Raw genomic sequence first — 16475 nt, 5'->3', positions numbered from 1 at the left:
GGGGTTATAGCAAAAAGAGGGAGCGACGGGGGGATGATAACGGAGCATAACAGGGAAAGCGAGGCGAGGGCCAGGGGTTAGGGATGTGATGGAAAACCCGGGTGGACATGTGCCGGCGGGAAAATTGAGCGTTTCACCTGCACAGATTCCATAATTAAAATCAGTCGGTACCCTCGCGGCCCGCGTCATTGTCCGGCGCGCCCCACGCCGGACGTTCAACCCCCAATCCCCGTATGCATACGTGTACGTGGATGCACCCTTTTCCGTGTGGCCTCCTCCGCCCCGGTGGATCACTGTCACCCTCCTGTCTACGTTCGACGCGCGTTCTCCCAGCGCATTTTTGCGCTATTTAACGAGAAAACTTTTCAAATCACATCCCGCGCATGACTCTCTTCCCTCCTCCTTCCCCCCCCCCCGCGACCATTGCGTCTCTCGCCCTCGGCGATGTTCCGCACGTCCGTCATTTCGCGCAAAAAAAATTCGCGGTCTGCAAACGCCCGAAGCGAGCTAATCGCTAAAATGACGATTATCATGAGTAACCTCCTACTTATCATTTGATTGTACATACGTTATATATCTCGTCTCATTATCTGATCAGATATTATTTTATATAATGTAAAATACGAAGAAATATATATTTTGTCAAGTAATACACACATAGTACTCGCTCCAAAATTCCGTCCGCTTCATAGCGCTTTCCGATACGTATCGCAAGAAGAAATTATATTCGAAAAGACGCCTCGTGCATCTTTCGATCAAATGGAAACGCGGAATTCCTGGTATTTAAGTGACGTCCTTAGGAGACAGGCGAATGACGGAAAATTGGAGAAAGGATGCAAGATGAAGGAGACGGGATAGGAGTGGAGGGAGGAGGGGGAGAAGAAGGGAAGAACGAAGTTCCTTGCAGGATTGAGCCCCTCAAAGTGGCTCGACGAGTCGTTATAAATTGTCGCAGAGTCGGCTCCTGATAGGGTGCCGTGTATACGGCGCGGAGGGGTATGAGTTGCGAGGGCCTGGGTATAAGTTCGACAATCGGCAAGTTCCTTCCGGTGGAACAAATTAATTCGAGCTAAGAACAAAGACGACTCGGGGATGAATTCGCCCGTTTTTAGCTGGCGAACCGCATTTTGATAACGCTACCGGAGTTTGATTGACTAATTAAGGAGGCTGGAATTCCGCTCGAAAATTTAACCGGATCCGAATTATTTGAAAAATGTGATTTAATGGTAAAGCGAACGGGAATCTTGAAGAAATATATTTAATCAATCTATAATAATTGCAAATAAAAAATTGCTCGAGAAATTAATTAATAATAATAAAAATAAAATTAAAGAATAAAAATAAAATTAAAATCATAGAAGGTATCTATTTGGAAAATTATTAAACATTAAAAAATTTGAAATATTCGACATTTTTTTTAGAAGCAATTAATATTTCCTCGAAACGAAAGAGTTGTTAAAAGATGACGCGATAAGTGTATACTCCGAATATTATTTTTACGTTTAATCAAAAAAAAGTTTAACGGGGGATTAAAAATCCGTCTACATATCGATAGAAAGTCAGTTGTGTGAAGTTGGACCTCCCACTACTAAAATTCAAAAACAATCATTAGCACTGAGATTGGTGGTTAGTTGGTAGTCCATTCTCGATGATTGATAGACAAAATTGTAATAATCTAAAAAAAAGGCACGCGCATAAAGTTAGTTCCTTTTTTTTTCTAAAATTAATTTTCCCAGTCTTCATAAGTGTAATCGTTACATCATTAAACAACCACCAAACGAACGCTTATAGTTATGATTACTTACGAAGTCATATTCTGCGAAAGGAGGGGGCTAACTTCACGCGCGTATGTCTTTTTCATATTACATATACTATTTACAACTTTGACTATCAATCATTGAGAATGGACTACCAAATACTACCAAACGACCACCAATCAAGTGGTAATGGTCGTTTTTGAATTTTTAATAGCGGGCAACTTTACACAGCTAGAAAAGTCAGATGCAATTTACCTCCCCCAAAAGCGGAGCCGAGAAGCTCTGGTTTCATCTTAATTCCTAGCCTTTCTTTCACTCGTCCTCACCTTTGTCTCCCATCTCTCATCTTTCGGCCATTCGGAGAACTCTCCCCTTTGTCTCGTCCTTCGCGAGTCGTCAAAAATTAATTCCTAATCGAGTTAGCTCTCTTTCTCGGCGCGGAGACTCGTTAAAGGAAGTTGCACCGTTCTTTGTGCAACGCCCCAACTCTCCAACGAGTATGTGCCTCTCCTTACCCCGCGCCTCGTCTCACCCACGCTCAGCATCCATTTAGCTCGCAGCGCTCTCACTCTAATCGCGTCGAGATAAAAAAGTTTCTCACCGAACCTGCACCGCCGCCGAAGAAATTATCGCGGTTCGGTTTGTCCGAACTTTTCCATAAAGCGCGTTCCATAAAGCCGCCGGCAGCGCAGACCGGCGCGGCGTGTCGCGATCTTATCCCCTTCCGCGCGCAAAGTTTCGGCATTCGGCCGCCGATATCCGCGGAGACTCGAGAGAGCGTCGTTCGGTGATAATAGCGTAATTTATATTGGCGATCTTATCGACGGACAGATCTACCGAACTCTCTTCTCCGGGATGCTCTTCAGAAAAGTGATATTACTCGTATATCGCGCGCGTTCATCACGGAATATGGTCGCAAAATGATTATAAATCACAGCCCTCCCGGAGTTCCCCGCGTGAAGGCCGTTTCCCACGGAGGAAAGATCGAAGGGGAAAGAAAAACAGACGTAAAAAGAAGGGAAGAATTAATTATATGCTCGCGAGGGTTTTTACGGTGCAGAAATGTCAGTCGATTTTCATCCGGCGGAAATGGCGAGAGGCCGCCCCCTTCCGCGCGGGAGCGCCCGAGTATCCCTCTACCACTCCCGGCGCCGCGCCCGCGCCGGCAGGAGGTAATACCGTTACATCAAAGACCGGGCGGCCCCGCGCGAAACTTTTAAGTCACTTTTGATGTAAAGCCGACTGTGCCGCTGCGCAAACTACTTTCCGCCGCCGAGTACTATTTTCTCCGGCGGCGGCTCCTTAAACAAATTCCCGACCATCAACGAGAACCACCGACTCAGCGCGCGACGGAAAACTCACGGAAGAGATCGCCGCGGCGATGTACCATTATCTCGCAATTTGCGATCGTTAGGGTCAGTTGCAATTTTTACTGTTTTACAAAAATAATCGTCGTTGCTCAACAATCATCGATCAGAGAGAATATTAACTCTGGAATGCTTACTCATATATTTTTCTTACATTAATACTACTCTGGGTAAAAATTATTTACCCACATATATAATTAAGAATTTCTTTATCCTTTTCTGACTATTCTTTGTAGATTGCAAGGTGTTAGAATAACTAATTAGATTAACTAAAATAAAAAATGGAAATAAAAAATTTTAACAATAAAAAGTACTTTAAGTGAAAATTAACACTTGGGTAAAAATTCACCCATTGTGACATTCTAGAGTTAATAGTTCCTGACACAGTTATCAATGCATATTTTTTAATATTTAATAATTTTCTATATATTCTATATCTTGTAAAATCTTATTAATCCTAATGAAAATTAATTTCTTACACAATCTCACAGATAATTTGATATTTCTCCTGAAAATTCTCTTTCATTCATTGTTATAGCATGTTTTTTAAGTAACACAAATTTGATAAAATTACAATCTTCATTTTCCAATTTAGATTCTACAGTAAAAAAACAGTAAAAGAAGCAATTAATTATTACAAAATATTTCTGCTGTTACATCCCATCAGCAGTTAATTAAATTGCTGATAAAATTTTCATTTTATCGCGCGAAATAAAGGCGAGGTCGCGTCTAAAGGCATCAAAGACACGAAGATATACGAAGACATCTCCATCGAATTATTTCCTTTCTATTCCCGGGTGCACCGGGAGCGATATCCCACAGCGAGTAGCAAGCGATCCACATGAAACGGCGGCACGCGAGCCGTCCGTTTCAGGGTCAGCGGGTTAATCCCCGAAGGTGATTGATCTGACCCGGCCACGAAAGGCCGCGAAGATACGAAAGGTGGAAAGAGAGGAAATAAACACACGTGTGCAGGGCCCATGCAGTGGCGGAACGCGCGGCGGTCAGATATATGTATAGTGCGAAACACACCCCGAACGAAACACTGACGTTGAAAAAACGTCAGCGTACGCATACACGAAGTTTAGGATTTTATTTCAATGGAGATTCTCGTACGTATCCAATTATGCAATCTTGATTCAAAAAGTATAAAGAGTGGAGATTTGTATCTCGTGCACGAAATGTTGAAGTTTAATTTAATTGCATTAAGAGAGGTTTCACCTTTGCCGTCCGTAAAAACCGGCCCTTTTTCATGAATTTTTTTAAGGAAATCTATTCTAGTAAAACGCGGGTTTTTGCATAAACTTATATATTATTTGAAAAGCAAAAAAAATATTATTTTAATTCAGTGGCTTCAAGTGGTTAACTTCAAGTTGAATGCAATTAAATGTGGCATGTTTTTTCGAGCTGACGGAAGTAATTACGAAAAAACAAATTAGACTTGATTTGATATCGACTTGATTCTTTTTTCCCCTTGCAAAAACCCGCGTTTTACTGTATATAACAGATTTCCTTAAAAAAATTCATGAAAAAGGGCTGGTTTTTACGACCGGCAAAGGTGAAACCTCCCTTAATTGCGCAACATTTAAATAGACATTTAATATCGCCGATTCGAAAATGTTTGATATTATTAATCGCATCCCGCGATTAAGTAACAGAGAGAGAGAGAGAGAGAGAGAGAGAGAGAGAGAGAGAGAAAGAGCGTATGAAACTCTAAACATATCATTAACCCCGTGTCTATATTCCCCGTGTAAAATAAATTAATCAGCGCCGCGGAATGGTAAAAAGAAAAAGACGGGGAAAGGGGCGGGGCAAAAGCTCACAATGCTAACGAGCTGGCAATTCGATCCTGCAACAGGACCCAAGGGGCTAACACGAAGTTCTCTTTCCCTTTCCCTCCCGCCCTTTCCCGGGTTCTTTGTGCAACGGTCTTCTTTCCACCCGCGAGCGAAACCCTCCCCGTCACCCCGTCTATATCTCTCTCTCTCTCTCTTTCTCTCCTCTTTTCCAGGCGCGCCCCGGCACACTCCATTTAATTCACTCACCGTGAAGAGCCTTCAGGTACGCCTTGCCTGCGTTGATCAGCTGCCTCGCGCCAGGATTGAACTTATCCAAGATATTCTGGGAAAAAACAGAAGAAAAAGAGCGTCTTTCATAAACCGCACACTGAACTGAGAGTACGTGAAGCATATCTTAAAGGTAAAAATATTTTAATCTTTTATCGCGTGAACTATTTGAGCTTAAATAATTAATTAATATAAGAATCCAATCACGAAATGAATCTAAGAGACGCTTTCACAGCGTTTACACACGCACCATAAACGAAACCAAGGAGGAAACTCCACGACTCCGATTCTAAAATCCTTCGGTTTTCCGTCCGTTGATCCTCTCTGATCCTCCCCAAACTTTCGTTTAACGTCATATAAACACATAACCGTACTTTAACTTTACAACTCTCGTCGCTTCAACTTCCAGTTTATGTAAATGAACCCGTTTGCGAGAGATGCTTGCCTGCACGGTAAACAGCCGCTGTCTCGCTGTACGTTTTCGAAACGATGTTAATCGCTGGGAGTTAATTGATTGCACCCGCCGGTAATCAACCAATATCACTGTTAAATCTACAGTGTCAAACTGAACCTTATTTAAGTAGTCACTGCTCCTACTTAATAAATAGTTATTTTTAAATAACACAATGGAATTTAACCCAAATTTAGGTTAAATTTGAACTGTTTTAAATTATTTAACTTCATTGTTGTAGTAAGAACTATCTATTTTGTTTTATTTTTGTTTTAGTAAAGAACTATTTATTAAGTAGGAGCAGTGGTGACTTAAATAAGATTCAGTTTGACACCATAGATGTAACACTGTGGAGAACGATTGCGAAAGATAATAACATCACGCACGATCAAATGATAACACGGCGACCTTGTGTTACGCACGCACTACGCCACTTGTCTCCGATATGTTTTATTTTTCCACGAAATACTAAAAATATTATAAGATAAACAGATAAGCCAGGAAAGGAAAGTGGAGAGGAAGCGATCCCTTGTATTTCAAATCAACGGGCTTACCGCCCGTTTCCCCTATCTTGATGTTCTCGCCGATACTCTTCGACAAACGCCGCTTTTAACGATCGCAACGCCGTTGTATTAGGGAATGCATGAGTTATTTGCCGACGAGATAATTGAGGATAATAATGTAAATTGATGGCGGGAAATGCAGTTAGAACTGATATGCTCGGCTTATCAACCGGAGAGTTATAATGGACTTTGTTGCGACAGCGAACGCAGAAATTGTTTAGCAGTGGACGACCGATAATATAAATTGGCTATCAAACTTGAGCCGTTGCAGGTTCACGGAACTTGGCTGCCGGGATGCAGAAACCAACGATTCCGAGAAATTGAGCATTGTACTACCACCGTGGTTTTAAGAGAATTATTAAAATATCTCTCGCAATTTATTACGTGTAATCCCGTATATAATCTTTTTAATTCAATTCAGAGATTTCCGAAAATTTCAACGTACAGAAATTCAGAGATGTTAATTAAGTCCACCTAGAAAAATCGATGTGTTTCTCGTCAAAAATAAAATTTTGATTGCTAAAGAATGAAAATCAAGAGAAAATTGTGGATATATTAAATGTCTCGAAATGTTCCGTTTGTCGCACGTTCCAATCTCCAGCTACCTCACGCAACCATAAGACGGGATGCGTCTCAGGAACGTAAATTCCAAAATCTCGGTTAAGTCAACTTCGGAGTTAAGATCAATGTTTTCCCGAAACGTGCGAGAGCGCCCGGAGGGATCGTCCGTCGATCCCGCCGGGGGCGGTATCCGTCGTGCCGCCCGCGGGCGTCACACGGTCGGGGGCGTCGTTCCGGAAGCGGGGAATCTGGTTTGGGGTTTCCTTTCCTTTCGGCAGCCGCGCGCGTCGCCGTCGAAGTTAAGGTGGCACTCACGAGGCGTAACTCCGCTGATGTGGTTACGATGTATCGATCCCGGCAGGAGCGCGTGACGGCTAAATTAAACTCGGCTCACCCCCCGACCTTCACCGTTGCCCCCGGCTCTCCGACGACGGCATGGGGGAGGGGAGGGGGAACGAGGGGATGGGAGAGCAGGTTGCCGCCGTCAGATGCGTCGGAAGGTAACGACGCCCCGTATCGCCGATTCGATTTGACAGCGCGCCAATTATCTTCTGCATGCGCGTTTCCTCCTGCGCTCGAAAAAATTCAAGCTCGAGAGGCCCGCCGACTCGCTCGCGAAAGAGCAACGGTACTCTTCGAAACTGCGGCCCGCGGCTTCATTAACAGGCTCGCGAAAAACAATCTCGCTGAATCACGCGCGAACAGCCGCCGTTACTTCAATTCACCGTCCGACCGTGCCCGATTTAATTGCAGTACGCTCCCCCGACCTTCCGTTCCCGACCACTTAAGACGATAATAATAGTGCAAATGATAGAAACAGTGTAACTCATACCTATTTTCAAACAACGATAGGATTGAATTTTAATATGCAGCCCGGATGTCACGCGGCCCCGAAAAGTACGAGGCTCCGCCGTGGCACGTTTTCGTGTAGCGCGCACGCCACCGCCGCGGACGATGGCCGGCCACATTCTTACGTAATACCTTCGACTGGACGTCGGGACGCCCGCGGGGCAAATTCGCCGTGTTGCCGTGAAAGAATGTATACGCGGGGTGAACGAACGATAGGGAATCGACCGCGCTGCTCCTCCCCGCCGCGATGAGATGAATAACTCGTCGTAAGCGCGCGCGCGGAGTAACGTATACGTATAATACTCACGGAGATTGGTAAGGCCCATTAAGACGCGTGCCGCGACTCAACGATGCGTTACGTAACGCGGACAAGCGCGTTGGAATCCGCGCTGTAATTTTCTTCTCGGTGCTCTTTTCCAAATTCTTACACGTTGCGAAGGCACATAGGAATCCTCATCGTCGCTGTTGTGGCCGTGCTCGTCCTCTCTCTCTTTTTCTCTCTCTCTCTCTCTCTCTCTCTCTCTCTCTTTACGCGAGAAGACCTTTCGACTTTTTACTCTTTTGTCACTTCGTCAAGCTGTTGCGTCAAGCTGTACTTATTATTATTATTACTACTACTTTATCCACGCTATTTGCGTATACGTCATTATTTTGCGCTATTTTACTTTATTCACGTCGTTCGTTCGACCGTTCGCGCGTTCCCCGGGCCGCGCCCGTCCGTTCATTTATTTCCCTTTCCGATTTATTTATGGCAATCGCCATTCATTATTTTATCGCGAAAATTCCCGGGGTCTCTAACGCGGCTTATGACTCCAAGTGCGCGCCATAAATCGTGCGACGGCTCGATCTGCTTTTTCGGGATTTACGGCAAAGTAAAAAGTGTCGTCACCGGGACGAGGGCAAGGCAGGGCGAGGAGGGGAAAGGGAGAGATCGGACGGGGACCGAAAGTCCGCGCCCGTGATCGATAAGGCCGCGGTAAATTTAGTCGGCCGATTCCGTTACAGTCCGCATAACTGGGCACTGCTGAGCGAAATGGACGCGCGCGGTCCCTCTCTAACATCTCTTATTGGCAAACGGCCACTTCGAAGAGAGCAGAAAGAGGAACGGGCGAAGAAAAAAGAGAGAGAGAAAGAGAGAGGAAAGGAAAGGGGGAGGAAGGGAGGGAGAGAGGACACTGGGAGGCCGGAGATGAAGTCCAAGCCGATGAATGTCGACTAACGGGATATAGCGTTGCATGAATTTCGCGTGTGTGCGGCCGCGCACGAACATCCGCGTGCGGATTCTCCGTCTTGCCCGATGGCCACTCCTATACTTACACTCGGCAAAAAAAAATTCGTTTTCCGCGCGCGCGCAAGACGTATCGTGACGAACCCCACGGTGGCGGTTTCCGCTTGGGAATCGAACGGATTCATTAGCGAGCGATTTTTCTTGCGACGATGCGAGTATCCGCGAGATTGCATTTCTCACCGATATCAGAGAGGTAGCCGTACATCCTCCCTGTGACCTCGGATCGAAGAATTTCCTGAAGCCGAACGGTGAAACTTAATAATTATTATCGAGCAAAGACTTGATAACCACGAATAACGAACGAACGCGATCTGTTATTAACAATTCATCTGTAACGGCGATTAGGCGATTACTTCGCCTGCGGTTAATCGATTGCTCGAGAACAATCAATTATAGCGGTTTAACAACCATTTATTTCCATCGCCATTCAAAGAAACGAAAGAGAGAGAGAGAGAGAGAGAGAGAGAGAGAGAGAGAGAGAGAGACTGTGGGCGGGCCGGAAGAAATAGAGAGAAAGAGAGACAGAGAGAGGTGAGTTCGCCGGACGACCCGGTGACCTCCTGAGCGGTGGATTTACCGGTGGATGGCTCTTGCGCCACGAGCTGCAGGATCCTCTCGAAGGAGCGAGGATCCTGCGGTCGTAATTCACCGCGGTTTATACCGTTAAACGAAGGAAAGAGCGGAGAGCCTGAAACTGCGCCGGCAGCGAGAAAGAGAGAATGACGTTGGCCGCCAAGTGAACGTACAAAAATGCAGCAGCCCGCTTCTGCGGGCCAGCGGGAGAGTGAAAATGGCCGCAGCGCCTCTCAACCACAGCCGATGTCGTTCGCGACATAATAGCGGGGCCTCTCTCTCTCTCTCTCTTTCTCCCGTTCCCCCTCGCTTGGTGTTATCACATAACGGCCGCAAGAAGCCCGCAAGCGAAGAGACGTCTCCAAGGCGGCTTCGGTGGGACTTCCGTGACGACGCGCGACGCGTCCGACACACGTCTCGCGAGCGTAACGATAATGGATCCCTCGCGTTCCGTACCGGACACAGTCATCTCGCGGAAATTGCCCGACTATAATAGATCCCCTCGACTTTCTAGACAATTCTAAAAAGGAAGAAAAAAAAGTGATTATCCCCGAGCGAGTCGAGAAACGGAGACTCAATCGAGGTGCGCTCGTTGTCATTCTGCTGCTTTTACTTAGCAGTCACTCGGTTAAAACAGAACGGAAGCGTGTTCCGCTTCGGTATGAAGTGTTCTTTTTTTCGACAGTTCTCGCACTCGTGATAATTATATATGCCTGTTGCAAAACTTGCACCGCACCCCCTCGCCTCTCCCCGGCGTGTGTCGACGGGTATCATTTATGACTTGCAGTATAATCGCGCGTGTGGAAAAAGGAAGGAGCGAACGAGGGGAACGAAAATCGGGTTACGAGGCCTAGATCAATATAATCAGTCGATTAAATAGTTTACGTAGGAAGAAAAAGCTGTAAGTCGAGCGGTTTCTAATAAAAGAAAACCAAAGAAGGTATATAGGCGAGGGGGAGAGAAAGAGAGAGAGAGAGAGAGAGAGAGAGAAGGGGGAGGAGAAGGAAGCCGTGTGTATTCACTTGGAACGACCTGTAGGAGGTGGAAGCGATAGCCAGCCAATACCGTTAGCACCAAGGAAAACCGACGTGTCAAACCGGTCGAATTTTTGGCGCGCGCGCGCGCGCGCGATTGCACGTAAGCGCACAAACGGCTCGCGGCCGTTTCGCAATCTTATGCAAACGCAATCCCCGGCGGTGCGGTCAGTGTGCGTGTACGTGCAACCGGTGCAACGAAGGTCAATGCGCCCGTTTCGAATCGGCGTCATCGTCGTCGCGAATTATTTTTCTTTCCACGACCGGGAAAGCAGGGCGCACACAGGGTGTCCCCCGTCACGCGGCACGTCTCGCCTTCTCTCATCCGAAGCTAATTTATGCAAAAATACACGTGGCCTAGACCATGCATGTAGTTTATTACATATATATACATATATATATATATATATTCTATTTTTGTTGTATCACTTTATATGTACATATAAACATAAAGAGAAATTTTCTTCCGCCGTCAAGAACATACGGACTGTATTTTGCTGATAATAAGTTTCGCAAGGCCGCGCCCGCGCGAAGTTTTGATGCCAACGGGGATAGCTGCACAGCTTGCATATTTCTGCTTCCGTTTCCTTACGGAAAATTTTCAACACAAGTATCTACCGACTGACGGTTCCCGTGAGAAGGTAGCTGAATTTCGCTGAAATTCGACCTTTAATCGCGAGGACATCAATCAACCGAAATGAAACTCTCCCCGACTGGGGATTGTGCGACTGAGGAGAGAACTGGCGTCTCTCTACCCTGGTAAAACAGATGTAATCCTTACGCATTCACGTCCGCATTCGGGTCCTTAATTACTCATTAAGAACGTCATCCGCAAGCAGCGCCTTTATAATTGCGCATACGTTACCGACAGACGACGCCATTTAATCGTTTTCGTTGCGGGACCGGGAAACGAAAGCCCCACTGCGCCTTCTCCTCGCCCGCGCCCGTGGCACACCCTTGGCGTCTCCATCTCGCCTCCGACGGGCGGAGGGAGGGCTCTCCCTCTGACAAATTAGAGACACTCGTGGGCTTTAATGAGTTTTGGTCCTAATTAAGCCCGAGGATTCCGCGGCGAGCGTCAATACGTAAAGTTAACTGAACGGCGTGCACACGAATAATCCGGACGGCAGCGATAACGCGTAATTATCATTAATTGGCTCTTCCGCGAGTAATCGCGTTAGCGTGCCGTAACTAACGGAACGGGAGGAGAGCCCGCGGAGAGAATTTTTCGCCGACGCAACGCCGACGAGACTCTTTGAAAAACAAGAAAAAACACGGATTTACACGAATTTGTCGAGAGAGAGAAAAAGTTCCCCGCGAATGAATCCCACGTATTAAGCTCTGCCTCTCCCGCGCGCGCGCACGTGGCGAGCGAACGAACCTGCAGGGAAGAAATTCCCGTTCTTTCGACGTTATTAGCTTTTTAAGAATGGAAGCTCCTTAAGAGTCTCTCCTCCGGGATAAGAGACGCGCGCCGAGTAGGTCGTCGGGGAACTTTGATTTCAGAACTTTGAATTTTCACGCGCGTTTACGCGAACGGCGCGCGGCGGGAGGTCCGCGACGCGTCGAAAATTCATTCGGAGGGAAAAGCGGAAAACTCTCTCCGGGGCGGGCCACTTGGAGCGAATCGAGCGGAAAAGTTCCTCCCCGCCCCCTCGCCCAGCTGGTATAGCGAAGTTGCCCTCTTCGTCCACGGACAATGGACGGAAGAAACGGAGAAAAGGAAACAGGAAGTCCTCTCCGCCAAAAAAGAGTTCGCGAAGATTTACGCGAGAGCGGCGCGAAAGCTACGGAGCGGCGGAAAAGCTCTCGCTCGAAGATCGGGGGAAATTGAGTTTCCCGGGAAGATCTTGCCCGCCCGGTCTCTCTCGCTCTACTCTTCCCCCCTTGCGAAACTGTGTGTGCAGCGCTCATTTATTTATCTCCCGGTAAGGGATGCGCGAGCACGTACGCGATATATCGAAATGAAATTTTTAATAAATAAATAGCGCGCGCATCCAGAAATTCGCGAAGATAAATGCGCGGCATCGGCAACGACGTGCCCGGCTTTCCCGATGAGATGGCCTAAAAATTGCATCATCCAACGCCCCGGAGCATCCCCGACCCTTCGAGGAGGGGAGGGCGGGGAGGGGAGAGGGGCTCGAGATTATATGTAGTACCTACGAATTTAACAATCTGAGAACGACTGCACCGCGTCGACCACGCGACCGCCCGTACATACGAACTTCACGAAATATCAAAAAGTTCACGCGTTTCGCGAAGTCTCGTGCCTTTCAAGTTCGCGCGCGCGTGTCCGCGCGGCGATAAAAATTCAAAATCCGCGAGTTGCTCGGAGAGCGAGAGTGAAGACTCGCGAAATCCACTTATACTCGGGTTTCCGAGCATTCGGGGAGCACAGTCCGTCGCTTCGAATTCAAATTTCGAAGAGCGATCGAGAAAGATACACGTGAAGACACGCGGAATAAAGTCGAGACTCCTGACATTCAATGAGGGGAGACTCGGGTAAAATTGAGAGACTGCACAGAGGAATTCCGGTCGACAGTAAAACTCCGGAGAGACGACTTTATATACTTATTCGGATACGGCAGCAAAAACGGCGATCGTAAAAATGGATCTTCGAAATTGCACGCGTTCGCGCGAAGAAAGGAAATACAATATATAAGAGTCCCGAGGATTCGGACGCGCATGGAGACCCGAGGGTTCCGCGATCCCGCGGCTCGCTAGTGCTCGCTTCGTACACCAAGAGAGCAAATAGAAAGGAGCACGGTAATTTTCTCGACTCGCGGTGCTCATGTCCCCCCCCCCTCCTTCCCCCTCGCGCGTTGCAGTTGCACCGGGACCGGTTGTGCAACTGCATGCAGTGCGCGCGGCGCGGGGGAAGGCGCGCAACCGTGCCACCGGTGCACGGTACGTACGTGTGTACGATACTGCCATTGCAGAAGGTCGTAGGTGGGTCCCAGGTGGGTCAGTCGACCAACTGGTTTCCAGCGGCTTCGCGGAAACTACCTGGAAGAGACCACCATGTGCTTTCCCGGGCAGAATAAGCGCAACGCAATCAGCTCGCCTCTCCTTATCGCCGAATGGAGAAGGTCATTTACGGCGGAACGGGACATTCGAGTCTCTCAAAGCGCTACTCCCCTCCGATCTTGTTAATTCTTAATTCAACTCGTCCGTTCACGGAGTACTTTTGTATTTCGGCGTGTAACCGTTAAGAGTATAAGTATAAGGCGAAGTTTCGGCAATTTTGGCCCTTCGAGAGAACGTCGAAGAATCCGTTGTTTATCGTTCCTCGAAACTGGATCGAATTAATTGTCATTAATATGAGTATTAAGCCATCGTTCGCGCATCCTCAATCGATTCGTATGTGAATGTAAATGTGAAATTTTTTTCAACGGTTGCAAATTTATTTATTTTCAACGATTGAAAATGCGCGAAGGAAACTATCGACTTGCGCGAGAAACGAATAAGGAATTGTAGAGGAGCGGAATGCGAAAGATCGCGCCGAACGACGAGAAAGTCGCTTTCGCTCGGCCACTCCGAGAGGAGATCGGCCACTTCTCGTGGTGAGTTGCGATTAAAACGGGGCCCGAGCCAGGGCCGTACTTTCTACGGTGCAACGCGATCCTATAATCCATCTCACACCTGGTGTAAAGTACCGAAGCTAATTGCAAATATACAACTTGCAGATGATCGAAGAGATATCTAATTTTCTTGCGATTTGTGCATTCATTTTTCAAACTTCCAAATTCTCGGAATACAAATTAAAAATTTGAAATATGCAAAGATTAAAGACCTCAAAGATTTAATATTACGAAATTTTTTAACTTTTATATTTAAGAGTAGCTATAAAAATTTATGATATTAAATTTGAGGCGTGCAAAGCTTTGTTTTGTGCAACTCGAAATGTCTCGATTTCTAAGGAAATTTTTTTGCAAGAAGTATAACCTATACATACATTAAAATTAAAAATTTTCAGAAAATTCTGTGTAAAATTTAAAAATCTATCGTCGTTTTAAAAATGCTAAAAAAATGTCAAGATCGTTGAAGAAAGTTCTTCTTAATGATCTCGACTTGACGGTTCTCAATCTGAGCTCTAGAAATCTACACTAAACATCGGAATTTACCGATAAAACTGTGAGATTCCGAGTTTCATAGATCCGAGAAGCCATGAATGTGAGAATTGAGGCATGTAAACGCCGGCTTTTACCGCAAAGACCCGCTTCGGAGATGTTCTCGGGGCTTGGGAAATCAATCGGAATGCCTGGGTCCGGCGCGCCCGAAACGCGGGGAAACACACGCGACCGGCAGCGAAGCCGCAATATCGCCGACGATTGGAAACTGGTGTTAGCCAGAGTCGCGAGCGAAGTCCGGTTACGTCCGATTTGTTGCGGGGTGAACGATCTGTACGTTGCAGCTTTACGCGCGATTACAAACCGCGGCCTCGCGGCTGCGGCGGCGCGAAGAGAGAGGGGGGGGAGGGGGGGGAGGTATTCGCCGCCGCGCGTGAAAGCAGCCACGGATCGTCTTTAATTATTAACTTTCTATACGTGTCATTATCACGGAAAAGCCGCGAACAGTAGGCATCTAGATTGCGCGAGGCGCGATCCAATCATGCCATGCACATTGCCGCAATAATAACGCGTCCCGTTCCTGCAGAAAAACGTCTACACGTTTCGCTTATTTTCTAATTCTGTCCATCTGTGCGTAACCAGTGATACGTGCGGCGGCGCGGCTTGTACGCCGCAAACAGACTCGCGCCAAATTAAATGCAATGACTTTGAGACCGAGGGGGACGACCGAGAGAGAGCGGGGAATAGGAGAATGAATGATTTAAAATTCACTCTCTGACTCACACTCCACAGTCACTTTGATTTACTCAATTAACCTTCCCGATCGTCCATGAACAGTTACTCTCATGCCCGACCATTACGCTTTTTCTACTGCACCGAGAGAGAGAGAGAGAGAGAAAGAGAGATGCGAGATTTTATTATCTCGATTATATCCGCCGTTCCTCCTTTCACCGCGACCGTTGTGCTACAGTTATAGAGTTCAGAATTCTGTACGATCGATCCGCGGAGTGATTCATCGCGCTCGCGAGTGAAAATATTATGCAATGCGTTATGAAATGTATATATTTTTAAGCGATACTTACGTAAAGACGCGGTGCTCGTAATACGCTTCCTTGTTACGCGAATTGTATAAAATTAATGTATAATCAATTTAATTGTATCATATGCTGCATCAATCGTTTATTGCCGTAGAAATAATAATAATAATAATCAATAATAATGATAACTTTATTAGCGCAACCCGGAATGTTAATATTTAATCGACCTCCACATTATTTCGATAGCATCATTAACAATTCGCGTCGACGCAGAGAATTACTCCGCGTCGCGCGTTTGAACGTTTAATATCGGCGGCCGGCGCGGAGTTTTTGTAAAGCGCGTAATTTTCCGCGGAGGCGGCATATTTGCGCATAATCCGTGACGCTTTCCCGAAGACGACGACGACGACAACGACGACGGCGTTCCTCGTCGCGGATCCGTAAACAGGATGTTTTCTAACAAAGTTAAAAACTGCCGGGAGAATTGGATTCCGCGGACTGTCCCGGCGCGGTTGTTGTCAGATTTATCGCGCGTTTTCGCTTTCACCGCCTTCTCCTCCTCGTCTCCTCGTTGTGTATAATACGAGGCCGCGCGGCGCGTTTTCACCAATGCGGCAAAGTTATTACGAGCCCGGCGATCCGATCTTTTTACGCGCGTGCCAGCCGTCAAAGCCGTCGGTCGTGATCCACTGGTATTCAGCTGCAGCGCGTCTCTCTCGCGACGCGTTCGTTCTTAAAACTTCCAGGATACGCAGAAAAGCGACACGTGTAATAATTCTGCTGAAAGAAAACAGTCTCTCTCTCACACACATACGCGTGATACGCGCTAGAATTCAATATATTTAAACGCGCAGATATA

The 16475-nt window shown here is 46.8% G+C and overlaps 1 protein-coding gene across 1 annotated transcript in view; it reads right to left on the bottom strand.

The window, feature by feature from the left end:
- The window catches only part of LOC105454485, a 78772-nt gene that overhangs the window by 48802 nt on the left and 13495 nt on the right, over window positions 1–16475 (bottom strand). The window contains exon 3 of the mRNA XM_011697104.1: window positions 5170–5245. Coding sequence (XP_011695406.1) covers window positions 5170–5245 — 76 coding nt within the window. The remainder of the gene's footprint in view (window positions 1–5169; window positions 5246–16475) is intronic.

Source organism: Wasmannia auropunctata, unplaced genomic scaffold (assembly GCF_000956235.1).
Source record: "Wasmannia auropunctata unplaced genomic scaffold, wasmannia.A_1.0 LD335985.1, whole genome shotgun sequence".
Lineage (NCBI taxonomy): Eukaryota > Metazoa > Arthropoda > Insecta > Hymenoptera > Formicidae > Wasmannia > Wasmannia auropunctata.
Note: the sequence above shows the minus strand (reverse complement) of the source record. Positions and strands in the feature narration are given on the sequence as shown.